Source organism: Saimiri boliviensis, chromosome 5 (genome assembly GCF_048565385.1).
Source record: "Saimiri boliviensis isolate mSaiBol1 chromosome 5, mSaiBol1.pri, whole genome shotgun sequence".
Taxonomy (NCBI): Eukaryota; Metazoa; Chordata; class Mammalia; order Primates; family Cebidae; genus Saimiri; species Saimiri boliviensis.
Genome location: NC_133453.1, coordinates 93,911,035 through 93,924,191, shown reverse-complemented (window position 1 = coordinate 93,924,191; position 13,157 = coordinate 93,911,035). Strand labels below are relative to the sequence as shown.

At 38.4% G+C, this 13,157-nt stretch overlaps 1 protein-coding gene and 1 long non-coding RNA gene across 2 annotated transcripts in view; one reads left to right on the top strand and one right to left on the bottom strand.

Annotated features, from left to right (window-relative positions):
- LOC141584609 (uncharacterized) overlaps positions 1–13,157 on the top strand; it is a 407,493-nt gene that overhangs the window by 153,558 nt on the left and 240,778 nt on the right. The gene's annotated exons all lie outside the window — the stretch shown is intronic.
- LOC141584505 (histone H2B type 1-K-like) lies at positions 1,424–12,731 on the bottom strand. Its single transcript, XM_074398689.1, has 2 exons — positions 12,548–12,731; positions 1,424–1,828 (listed from the first exon to the last, which is right to left on the bottom strand). The coding sequence occupies exons 1-2, from the start codon at positions 12,729–12,731 to the stop codon at positions 1,500–1,502; spliced, it is 513 nt and encodes a 170-aa protein (XP_074254790.1). The 3' UTR covers positions 1,424–1,499.

Genomic DNA, 13,157 nt, shown 5'->3' with positions numbered 1-13,157 from the left:
TTTTGTTTTTTAAAAAAATTGAAATCACACATTTCTAAGGAGCGCATATCTGTCTCTCTTCCTTTCTGGACTCTGTTTCATTGGAAAGTTTTTGAAGTTGCAGTTTGTTCCCAACTATGGGCCACATTTGGTTCCTGGGCATTATTAGTCCTGTGTCAGTGTAGGCAATAGTTACCCAGGGCTTTTTAATGTGAACAGCAGCCTTTTTAAAATCACAAAATTATATTTAGCTCATGAAATGTCACTGATAAACGTATAACCTATTGAATTATCTAAAATGATAGCAGTTTCTTAAGCATATATTGAGTTTAGCACCACTCCTTGCAATCATCCCTTTTAAATAGAGGGGCAGATGGGAAAACCAACTGATCCACTTCTCCTTCTCCTTTTTCTTTTTCTTTTTCTTCTTTTTTTTTTTTTTTTTTCCCAGATAGAGTCCTGCTCTGTCGCCTAGACTGGAGTGCAGTGGCACGATCTTGGCTCATTGCAGCCTCTGCCTCTCAGATTCAAGCTATTCTCATGTGTCAGCCTCCTGAGTAGCTGGGATTACAGGTGCGAGCTACCGTTCCCACTCCCCAACTTCTGGTATACCTTTGAATAACACTTTACATTTTATGGGGTGCTTTTCTGTTCCAATTACCAGTGTTAAGAAAATGTGGTCTTGTGAATATGATTATGAGGTAGAACTTGGTAGACAGATTTCGGCTCTTCTCCGATTCTATCTCTATGCCTTGAGTAACAATGACCAGTGGCCACAATCAGGGTTTCAACTCTGTAAAACAGATATGATATTGCTAATTTTGTTTGTATGTGTGGTAAAAATCAAGATTATCTCAGGCTGTGTGCTTTAAACTTTTTACAAGAAGAAAGCCATAAGTATCATGCAAGGAGCTACTGGTGAATGATTATAAGCGAGAAGGAATGAACCAGGGAGACAGAAATTAACTTATAAATGATTCTCTTTGGAATCTGAATGAGACCAAGAGGCCAGCTTTATCTTGTGGGAAAGTCCATCCAGGTGTGGTTGCATTCCCCAGTCTTCTTTTCTGCAGTAGATAATGAGGTAACAGAAAGCAATTGTGCTTTTTTTTTCTTTCTTTCTTTTTTTTTTTTTTTTTTTTTGAGACGGAGTTTCACTCTTGTTACCCAGGCTGGAGTGCAATGGCGCGATCTCGGCTCACCACAAACTCCGCCTCCTGGGTTCAGGCAATTCTCCTGCCTCAGCCTCCTGAGTAGCTGGGATTACAGGCAGGCGCCACTATGCCCAGCTAATTTTTTGTATTTTTAGTAGAGACGGGGTTTCACCATGTTGACCAGGATGGTCTCGATCTCTCGACCTCGTGATCCACCCGCCTCAGCCTCCCAAAGTGCTGGGATTACAGGCTTGAGCCACCGCGCTCGGCTTTTTTTTTTTTTTTTTTTTTTTTTTTTTTTTTTTTTGGTAAGAAGCTTTCTTGATCAGATCAGTAAATTCCAGAAAAGGTCCCTCCTTGGCAAGTTTACTTAGCGCTGGTGTACTTGGTGACGGCCTTGGTGCCCTCGGACACTGCGTGCTTGGCCAGCTCCCCGGGCAGCAGCAGGCGCATGGCCGTCTGGATCTCCCTGGAGGTGATGGTCGAGCGCTTGTTGTAATGCGCCAGGCGGGAAGCCTCGCCCGCGATGCGCTCGAAGATGTCGTTGACGAAGGAGTTCATGATGCCCATGGCCTTGGAGGAGATGCCGGTGTCGGGGTGGACCTGCTTCAGCACCTTGTACACGTACACGGAGTAGCTCTCCTTGCGGCTGCGCTTGCCGCAGGATGTTCGTTTCTCAACCCCATGTGCCCTGACTAATAAAGAAATAATGAACTTGTCCTTGAGCCAAGGGAATGGCTGGTTGATGGCCAAGGATTTGGGTTGAATCCCCAGTGGTGTTTGACATTTTCCTTAATCAGTTGGGTTTCTTGTCACCTAGAGTAATGTTAAGTTGGATTTGTATTGTTCAGCACAGTGAAACAAGCAAACATTTTCAAAATGTTGAACATTTAGCAAACTAACAGTTATAGGTCTTCATATCCAAAGGCAATGAAGCATTGTTATATGATTAAAAATAGACAGAACTTACATTGACAATAAATATATACTTTAACTCATGGGAAATGTGAGTAAATAGATTAGCAATAATTAACACATAGTACTTTAAATAATATTTTAATTGCTTTAAACGCTAATTTTTCTATTGCACATTTACAGTGGGGCAGCCAGGGCATTAATCAACCAGGTTCTGAATGGCTATCAGTTTTGATAAAAATCAGGTCAAAATACTTGCTGGTACAATTTCCTCTTTGAGAAATGTTTTTGTGACTATTCCCAGGAAGATTAAAAAAGAAAAAAAAAAAACTTTTATAATAAACAAAATAGCAATATAACTTTATATGGGACCTTTATTTTCAAGGGATCCCAGAATGCTTATAAACTGTTATTCAAACCATGTACAGGAACTACTGAAGCACAACCACATTTTGGAGCCAGAAGAGGAGCTGAAATGTCAGTTGGAGAGGACACTCCTGCTCTAAAAGGGGTGTGGTCTGCATGACCTAATAGGGCTTTCTGGCTCTGGTTTCTGCATAGATGTGTGGGCAGAAATACCTCTGCTTTGGAGTTGCACAGGGCTAGGCTGTATTGCTGCAGAAGATGAAAAGTGAAGGAGAACATAATAGTGGAAAGAGGAGGCATGGAATACGGCCTGTTGATGTTCCAGTCACCAAATGGCAATGACTACAGAATAGTCAACAGTGATTTAGGCTCCTTGGCTGCGGGGAAGAAGAACTCTTGTTTAGGTGCCATTTGGGCCAATTGCGCCTATGGAAATTTTTGCAGGAAAAATGTAATGCCTGTAGTAACAGATTAGTTCTCACACAGAACCCTAGACTGCTAGAGAGGATGGAGCTTAGAGATTATTCAGTCAAAAACCTTTGGTAAGCTAGAACCCTCTGAAGGAAGGTAGTGAGAGCTACCTTAGATCAGTATCAGAATCTTCTAGTTAAAAAAGACCTTAGTGAGTCACTAGTTACATCTCCTTTGCAATTGGAGAATGAATTCTAAAATCTTTCTAAAAGGTTTTTCAGCAATTCTTTTGACTAAGATAGAATTACACCCTCAAAGAGAAACCTGTCTTATTGTTGGAGGTCTCATTAGGAGAATGTCCCTTAGGAACATTCTTCAGAATATTTATTCTTTCATTGCTTTAATACGTATTTATTGAGTGCCAGTTATTTGCCAGGAATTAAACAAGGCGTTGAAACACAAAGGAGGATGATAATAAAACAGTAGCACCTAGCATTTATTGGCATCGCATACATGTTGGTTAGTAGGTGCTTTACATATATTAATTCGCTTACTCCTACAAGAAGCCTATCAAGTGGAAACTATTACTTTTCCTGTTACAGGTGAGGAAGACAGCACAAGTAACTTGCCAAAGAGAAGCAGTTAATAAAGTGGCAGAACAAGGGGTTAAAGCAGTCATGATGGTGCTGCAGCCCATGCACTTAACCCCTGTGTCATGCTGCTCTGATTCACCAGCTAACCAAATAAGTAAATGACACAATAACTGATTATTATTGTTACAGTGATGAAGTAAATAAGCAAGGTTCTGTAAGAGGCTCAATGCGGGACCCTCATTAAACCACAGTGCTAAAAAAGGATGCTTTGAAGGAAGGGAAGAGTCCAAGAAATCAGTCATGAGAAGAACCCTGTGTAGAGGGAATAACAAGTGCTAAGGCTTCCCCAGTAAGGGCAGGGAAGAATCTGATGGGTTTTGGAGCTCAAACTTTCTTCCCCTCTCTAATGTTCACAAATTGAATCTTTCCCTGCATAGAGTAAATTGAGTTCTCCTGTTGTTTACATTTGTTTTATGGATAACTTAGGCTCTTTTTTTAAAGAGTATTATTTAAACCATTGATCACTAATTTCATAAGTAAACCTTTACCTGTTAATAAAGCTTTTGTTAAGACTATTAGTTTCATCCTTAATCTCTGCTTCTTTTATTTTCTGTAATCTCAATTGATGCTTTTCTCTTTTAAATAATCATGTTTGTTAAAATTATCATCACTGATTCTTGGCAAATTAAGGAAAATAATGAAAATGTGTTTAGTGTTTACTATGTGAAAGCGTCATGGAGAGCATTCTCATACTTTATCTTATTTAATTCTCACACTTAAGTAAGTTGTATCACTAAACATTTTACACTTGGAGGCCCTGAGGCCCAGGGATCTTAAATTTGCCTGAGGCCACCCAACTGGTTAGTAGCTAACTCAAGATTTGAAAAATTTACTCCAGGTGCGGTGGCTTACGCCTGTAATCCCAGCACTTTGGGAGGCCAAGGCGGGAAGATTACCAGGTCAACAGACTGAGACCATCCTGGCCAACTTGGTGAAACCCCATCTTTACTAAAAATACACAAATTAACTGGGCATGGTGGCTTGCACCTATAGTACCAACTACTTGGGAGGCTGAGGCAAGAGAATTGCTTGAACCTGGGAGGTAGAGGTTGCAGTGAACTGAGATTGTGCCGCTGCACATCAGCCTGGGTGACAGAGCAGGACTCTGTCCACCCCCTCAAAAACGAAAAATTTGTCTGCTTGATTCCAAAAATTGTTCAGTACTTTCTATCTAGAACTCAGCTGAGACTATGTATAATCTTACCTATGGCAGCAGTTTCCTAAGATGGGGCAGAAATCCTTAGTGGAGTTGAGGGTCTGAGGAAGAGGCACAATTCTTTTCTGAAGGGCAATGCGTAAGGAAAATGGAGAATCAAAGTTTGAAAAGGCACCACCGTTTTCACAATCCCTGTCTCTCTTTTTCCAGTTGAAAATCACTGAATGCTACCACATTTCCTTATGATACTCAGTGTTTAAGCATTTAGAACAGTAACAGCAAAAATTATATAGCTGCTAATATTTATTAAGTCCCTCCTGTGCATCCAGTGTGTTGGTTTTATTCAACTTTTCCAGAAATCCTATGCCAGATGTTATTATATTCCTTAATTTACCAATAAAGAAACTAAAGCACATAGGAGTTGGTCCAATTTTATGGTGCCTTCTTTTTCTCCTGCTATCTGTCTATCCCCATCTCTGATCTCAGGACATGTCCTACAATTGATGGCACTTTATAATCTCAGTCATAGCATAGTTGTCATTGCCTGTAAATGCATGCACTTGATCATAGGTGATTGCAGCATTTTACTTCAATTGCGTTATACATGCATTGTTAGAACTATGTATACTGAGTATAATTGCCTTTTAAAATTTTTTTCTAATTGTTTCAAAATTTTGTTGACTCCTTGTGATCAAAAAAATGTAAAATCAAAACTTAACAGAATAAATCTCTAATAATTTGGTTAAAAATACCTCCTAGAGCCAATGGTGTAGTACTCAGAGAAATGAAACAGCATCTTCTTGTTCGTATTGGCACATGGAATGATATTGTGCTAAAGAAATCAAAGTGATAAGCAAGCATCATGTTATCATTTAATTAGCATTGCTTTTACTTCCTTACAAGTACATCAAATAAGCCTCAATGTTAGGATCTATGACATCTTGTATCTGATGAAATATGATGAATAACTTGACTAAATAAACATAAAAGATAACTGGTAATGCCTACAATCACAAGACTTGTGAAGGGTAAGCTAAGAGTTTAAACCTTGGTGATTCATGTCTCAGACCCATGCTTATTGAACTATTCTGCCTTTTAGAAGAACAGTGAAATTTTTTTTTCTATCACACATATCAACGATGGACCAACTTACTAGAATTATGAAAAATAAAAATATATCCTGCATTACACCTAGACAAATACTATATAACTTAGAATATGGCATAATAAAAATACACATTTTATCAGAGTTGATTATGGTCCCAGAATAACATAATAAGCTTTCAAATAGTAATATTGATTTGACTTATTGTTAGTATTTAAGGACAGTGGTTTAAGATGGTAGCCATTCAAAAACAAAACAATGTGTCCATTCTACATGCTAGGTTCCCCTAACATTGTATTTCTTTTCCTAAAGGGATGAAACTGGTGGTCCAACAGTTTCAGGTAGACATACCTAGATTTGGCACATTAAAAGCAAGTCAAAATACTCCATTATCTTATAACAAGAACAAAGAATAATAAAACTACTTAAGGAAGAGATAAAGAGTTTTATGATGAGGACTATCCTTGAAATTAAATATTTCCCTATGCAAGTTGACATTTAAAATGTATGACTTAAGAGAGATAAGAAGAAATTGTGTGAAACATAACCTTAAATATTTTGGATCACATTTTCGTGAATTATACAGCATTTGGCACAAGTTTTAGGAAACAGAAACACTCTGGGGTAATGATGAGTATTTGCACACACTTTATGTGAACATGTATGCACACTGACACGGTTATATTTATGATATGATGCAAAAGATGGAATATGTCTATGTAAAATTGTTTTATATGTAACATTTCCATCCTGGGACAAAATGTTGGCTCTTTAAAATTTGTTTTTATGTATGCTTCCATGCTGAACTTACTGAGTATAGTTGTTGGATAGCACAAATATTCTAATTTTTCATGGACATTCAAAAATGTCCTTTGGAAAGTCACCCTAGAGCATCCTTAGAAATGGTGAGTTGTAGTCGGGACAGAACAAAGAAGCAAAAAGAAATAAGTTGAAACTATGTTATCATTAGGTACCTTTTAAACATATGAAAAACTCTCGGAAGAGATAACATACTGTAGGCAAAAGTTCTGTGTGGGTACAGGGTGTGCACGATGACTTAATGGACCTTTTGCATCTCTAATTCCTGTGATACTGCAGATGGAAAGGATGGAGCTGGTAATTGCTTACAACGTAACAGATATGTAAAGATATATATATATATATATACACACATATATTTTTTTCTCTTTCCCTCCTTTCTCCCTGCTTCCCTGGAGTTCAGCTGAGAATCTTTTAAACAAACAAAAACTGTGAGAAACTAAGAGAAGTCAGAGACTGGCCTGCTTTTTAGAGACGGAATGTGGAAAGTATGAAGATGCTAATTTGACTGCAAAGGTTGGAAAGCAAAGGGGCCTGAGTCGTTTATACTACAGGCAGTAGTTAAAAAGGGGGGAAAAAAAGCCTTGAAAAAATGGGTGTAACCCTGGGCTTTGATACAACTGGCCTTTCGGCCCCCACTTGAGATTTGCACATCCCCAAGGGAAGCTGTGGTTTGGAATAAGATCGCACATTTAATTTCACTCAGAGAACTTATTGGACTTGGCACCAAAAGAAAGAATTTGAAGTATATTTTTTGTCATGATTAGTGGCCCCCTCACCACAACATTTGATTATTTTGGAAAGGGAAAAGTTAAATCCTTGTAAAGTTGTGATTTACAATTTGCAAGCATCCAGGTAGGGAGTTTGACTTCTGCCAGCTTGATCATGGGATCCACATTTGATTCTAGCTCACTGATGTGAAAAAACAAAACAGTTCTGTTGGGGGAAATGGAGTTGGGAAATGTATCCCTTGATTATCCTGGGAGATTTTCTCTCCATGCTACATCTTCTCTCAGTCACGATGATTTTGATCTCCTCTGGAACTCATAGCAAGAGACTGGCATGCATCTGGTTTACTTTTCGTTTCTAATCTGTAGTATCTGGTATTTTTATCATGTGATTCCTTTGCCCTCACAGTTATGTAAATCTTGACGCAAAGGAGTTAAAAGGAGTTTCTAATTTTATACCTGAAAATGCTTTCACTGGATGTTTTTTCTCAAGCTTTATAATTAAGATTTGGGATCTCGTGGGTATTTTATTACGTACTCAAATATGTCCAAACAGCCAGAGGGGAAGTGAATGACCAACTGGGTAGGCTGATGAATATTTTCCTGGTAGATGCACAACTTTCCTCACAACTGTGATGCTTTATCCTTTGACATTAGGAATCCTGTTTGCAGAAGTAACATTCCTTTGAACACTCAGCTTTCTGAAATGGTGTCCCACCGCAAGGACTGGAGAAGGGTGAGTTTGAGCTCAATGCTGGACTAACAGCCAGGCAAATTAGATTCTGTCCTAATGTCTAACATGGAAGTATGGTCAGTCAGGTCTTGAAATAAATCTTGAAGTAGGCTTAAAAATAATGTTCCACCTCTTCTACTACTTGTGAAATTTTTTGGTTTATTTCTAGTTGAATTTGGGCTTGTTGGAAAACTGTCTTGAGTATTTGGGCAGTGAGTTCTCACCATGCTTCCTAAGTGAAAGCAGCTTGCTGAATATGTCAATATAGCAATGTTAGTGGTATTGTTGGCAGAGGGAAAATGCTTTTTTCTCTCATCCTGGACTTGAGCAGGAGATAAAGATAAATTCAAAAGTTTCGTTGGTACTTTAGAAGTACTGTACTTGTCCCGTTTTGAGCATGGTGGTCAGGCATGGGTGATTGATGGCAAAGAGCCTGGGTTCCAGTCCCAGCTGGTGATGGGAACTTGCAAATGATTGATCTTCCCTAAGCCTCAGTATTCTCATCTGTAAGATGGAGTAAGTACTTCATTTAGTTGTTGAGGGAATGGAAAGCGTTAATGTAAATATGTATATATAGTTTTTGTTTATATATTTTATTACATTTTAGGTTTTGGGGTACATGTGAAGAACATGCAAGATTGTTGTATAGGTACATACATGGCAGTGTGGTTTGCTGCCTTCCTCCTCATCACCTAAATCTGGCATTTCTCCCCATGTTATTCCTCCCCAACTCCCCACCCCCTGCTGTCCCTCCCCTAGTTCCCCCACACAGACCTCAGTGTGTGGTGCTCTCCTCCCTGTGTCCATGTGTTCTTGTTGTTCAACACCCACCTAGGAGTGAGAACATGTGGTGTTTAATTTTCTGTTCTTGTGTCAGTTTGCTGAGAATGATGGTTTCCAGGTTCATCCATGTTCTTGCAAAGGACACGAACTCATTGTTTTTTATGGCTGCATAGCATTCCATGGTGTATATGTGCCACATTTTTTCTGTCCAGACTATCATTGATGGGCATTTGGGTTGGCTCCAAGTCTTTACTATAGTAAACAGTGCTGCAACAAACATTTGTATGCACGTGTCCTTATAATAAAACAATTTATAATCCTTTGGATATATATCTAGTAATGGGATTGCTGGGTCAAATGGAATTTCTATTTCTAGGTCCTTGAGGAATTGCCACACTGTCTTTCACAATTGTTGAACTAATTTACACTCCAACCAACGGTGTAAAAGTGTTTCCATTTCTCTACATCCTCTCCAGCATCTGTTGTCTCCAGATTTTTTAATGATTGCCATTCTAACTGGCATGAGATCGTATCTCAAAATAGTTTTGATTTGCATTTCTCTAATGACCAGTGATGATGAGCATTTTTCATGTTTTTTGGCCTCATATATATCTTCTTTTGTAAAGTTTCTGTTCATATCCTTTGCCCACATTTGAATGGGCTTGTTTTTTTCTTGTAAATCTGTTTTAGTTCTTTGTAGATTCTGGATATTAGCCCTTTGTCAGATGGGTAGATTGCAAAAATTTTTTGCCATTCTGTTGGTTGCCGATTCACTCTACTGACTGTTTCTTTTGCTGTGCAGAAGCTCTGCAGTTTAATCAGGTCCCATTTGTCTATTTTGGCGTTTGTTGCCAATGCTTTTGGTGTTTCAGTCATGAAGTCCTTGCCTATGCCAATGTCCTGAATGGTTTTGCCTAGATTTTCTTCTAGGGTTTTTATGATGTTAGGTCTTACATTTAAGTCTTTAGTCCATCTGGACTTAATTTTAGTTTTGCACATAGCTAGCCAGTTTTCCCAACACCATTCATTAAACAGGGAATTCTTTCCCCATTGCTTGTTTTTGTCAGGTTTCTCAAAGATCAGATGGTTCCAGATGTGTGACATTATTTCTGAGGCCTCTGTTCTGTTCCATTGGTCTATATCTCTGTTTTGGTACCAGTATCATGCGTTTATGATTACTGTAGTCTTGTAGTATAGTTTGAAGTCAGGTAGTGTGATGCCTCTAGCTTTGTTCTTTTTGCTTAGAATTGACTTGGTTATGTGGACTCTCTTTTAATTCCATATGAATTTTAAAGTGTTTTTTTTCCAATTCTCTGAAGAAGGTCATTGGTAGCTTGATGGGGATAGCATTCAATCTGTAAATCACTTTGGGCAGTATGGTCATTTTCATGATATTGATTCTTCCTAACCATAAGCATGGAATGTTTCTCTATCTGTCTGTGTCCTCTCTTATTTCCTTGAGAAGTGGTTTGTAGTTCTCCTTGAAGAGGTCCTTTACATTTATTTGTTAGTTGTATTCCTAGGTTTTTTATTCTCTTTGTAGCAATTGTGAATGGCAGTTTCTTCCTGATTTGGCTCTCTTTAAGTCTGTTATTGGTGTATAGGAATGCTTGTTATTTCTGCACATTGATTTTGTATTCTGACACTTTGCTGAAGTTGCTTATCATTTCAGGAGATTTAGGGCTGAGACAATGGGGTCTTCTAGATATGCAATCATGTCATCTGCAAATAGAGACAATTTGACTTCCTCCTTTCCTAATTGAATACCCTTTATTTCTTTTTCTTGCCTGATTGCTCTGGCTAGATCTTCCAATACTATATTGAATAGGAGTGGTGAGAGAGGGCATCCTTGTCTAGTGCCAGATTTCAAAGGGAATGCTTCCAGTTTTTGCCCATTCAGTATGATATTGACTGTGGGTTTGTCGTAAATGGCTTTTATTATTTTGAGATACATTCTATCAATACCTAGTTTATTGAGGGTTTTTTTTTTTTTTTTTTAGCATAAAGGGCTGTTGAATTTTGTTGAAGGCCTTCTCTGCATCTATTGAGATAATCATGTGGTTTTTGTCTTTGGTTCTGTTTATGTGGTGAATTATGTTTATAGACTTGCGTATGTTGAACCAGACTTGCATCCTCGGGATGAAGCCTACTTGATCGTGATGTAAATATATTATTAATAGTCTATAATGGTTGACATGTAGTGCAAATTCAGTGAGTATTAGCTATTATTGCTCTTTGGTATTGACCTCAGTAGCAGTATATTTCCTGGTTATCTGTTCTGGTAAATTTGGATTCATTTTCTTTGTGGAGGTGAAATAATGAAGTCTGCATTCTCTTTCTACTCTCCATGATTTAATGACAGTAAATCAAGAACAGTTTTCTTATTCAATCCCATCTTTGCAAAGCTATTAAAAAATCTGAATTAAAAGCCAGTTAATTCTGTATTAATGAGGTCTCTTTAAATTGACAGTGATAAAAAAATAACCTCACTCTCTCTTTCATATTTTCTTATGTTTCCAGGAATTCTGTCCTGTAGACTCTTTTCTGCCCTTGCCATGTTTCCCCTCACCTTGCCTGTTATCCTCTCTCTCTCTCTCTCTCTCTCTCTCTCACACTCTCTCACACACACACACACACACACACACACACACACACACATTTTTAAATCTCTCTCCCTCCCTTTTCTAGGACTTACTTTCCTGTATGATGGATTCATTTTAAACAAACTGCCTCCACATGATGGCAAATATGACCCTGAGTATCTGTGATGGATATACATTAGCAGGTTACCACTGTGCCCTGTTTTTCTCTACGTGTACTCTTATTTATAATAGAATAACTGTTTTTCAGTGAATATCTTTGTTTATTACTTTTTGATCTTTATTTCTTCTGAAAAAATGGGACACATGTGCAGAATGTGCAGGTATACATTTGTCATGGTGGTTTGCTGCACCTAACCTCCTGAACTGTCCTCTAAATTCCCTACCCCACACCCCAACAGACCCTGGTGTGTGTTATTACCCTCTCTGCGTCCATGTGTTCTCAATGTTCAACTCCCACTTACGAGTAAGAACATTCTGTGTTTGGTTTTCTGTTTCTGTGTTAGTTTGCTGAGGATAATGGCTTCCAGCTTCATCCATGTCCCTGCAAAAGATATGATCTCATTCCTTTTTATGGCTGCATGGTAATCCATGGTGTATATGTACCACATTTTCTTCATCCAGTCTATCATTGATGGGTATTTGGATTAGTTTCATGTCTTTGCTATTGTAAATAGTGCTGCAATAAATATACATATGCATGTGTCTTTATAGTAGAATAATTTATAATCCTTTGGGTAATGGGATTGCTGAGTCAAATGGTATTTCAGATTTTAGTTCCTTGAGGAATCACCATACTGTCTTCCACAATGGTCGAACTAACTTACATTCTATATGGGAATAATTTTGTAATGCACTTGCCTAAAATAATGTGACTCTCCTGTATCCTATAAAAATATTTACCCCTTCCAAAGGAGATATAAAGCAAAATATTGCCCTGTTACTGCATCTCAGGTGTATCTTTATGATCTTTGAGAGGTGTGTAACTGCCTTTAGTTTGATTCTGATGTGGAAATTCTGTGGTCCACTCCCTGAATGCTTAATTGTATTTTCAAGTACCCCCTCCATAGATGACGGAGCAGGAAGGAGAAGATAAATTTATTAAAACTATCATTTAGAAAAAGAGAGAGAGGGAAACAACGTACAGTGGTCGGGAGTTGTTGACGTACACCACATTCTTCTGGCCTGGAGTAGCAGGACTGCCCCCTTCTGGTAGCAGGCAGTTTCCAAGGTCCCCAGTCTGGCTGCCCTAAGATCTGCTCTCTGAAAGATGTCTCTTGTCCATTGTGTCACAGCCTCATCCGAGAGGAACAAAGGTCCTTGTGCCATGACAAAGTGACTTCAACAGCTCATGTCGTCCTCACAGGGGCCAGTAACCAGGGGACTGACTCAAGGGTTGACAATTCCCAGCCCTTTATTAGCCAGTTTTGAGTTTATTTGATAAACACCTTTAAAAACCTAAGGAGTCGTCCTGTCTGGTTTTTTTTTTTATTTTTTAACTTTAAGAAATTCTACATATTATTGATTCTAAGATGAACATTTTCTTTTTTAAAAATTTCTTTTTTATTCCAGTAGGTTTTTAGGGAGAAGGTGGTGTTTGGTTATATACATAAGTTCTTTAGTGGTGATTTCTGAGATTTTGGTGCACCAAACAGTATACACTGTACCCAATGTGTAGTCTTTGATTTCTCACCCACCTCCCACCCTTTGTCCTGAGCCCTCAAAGTCCACTGTATGACATGTACATTTTCTTTT

Bases quoted from the DNA above. Each gene is read 5' to 3' on its own strand.
- LOC141584505 (XM_074398689.1), bottom strand. From the start codon at position 12,731: ATGGCACAAGGACCTTTGTTCCTCTCGGATGAGGCTGTGACACAATGG. The intron at 1,829-12,547 runs GTACGTTGTTTC...TTTCTTTATTAG, and splicing joins GTCAACAACTCCCGACCACT to TCAGGGCACATGGGGTTGAG.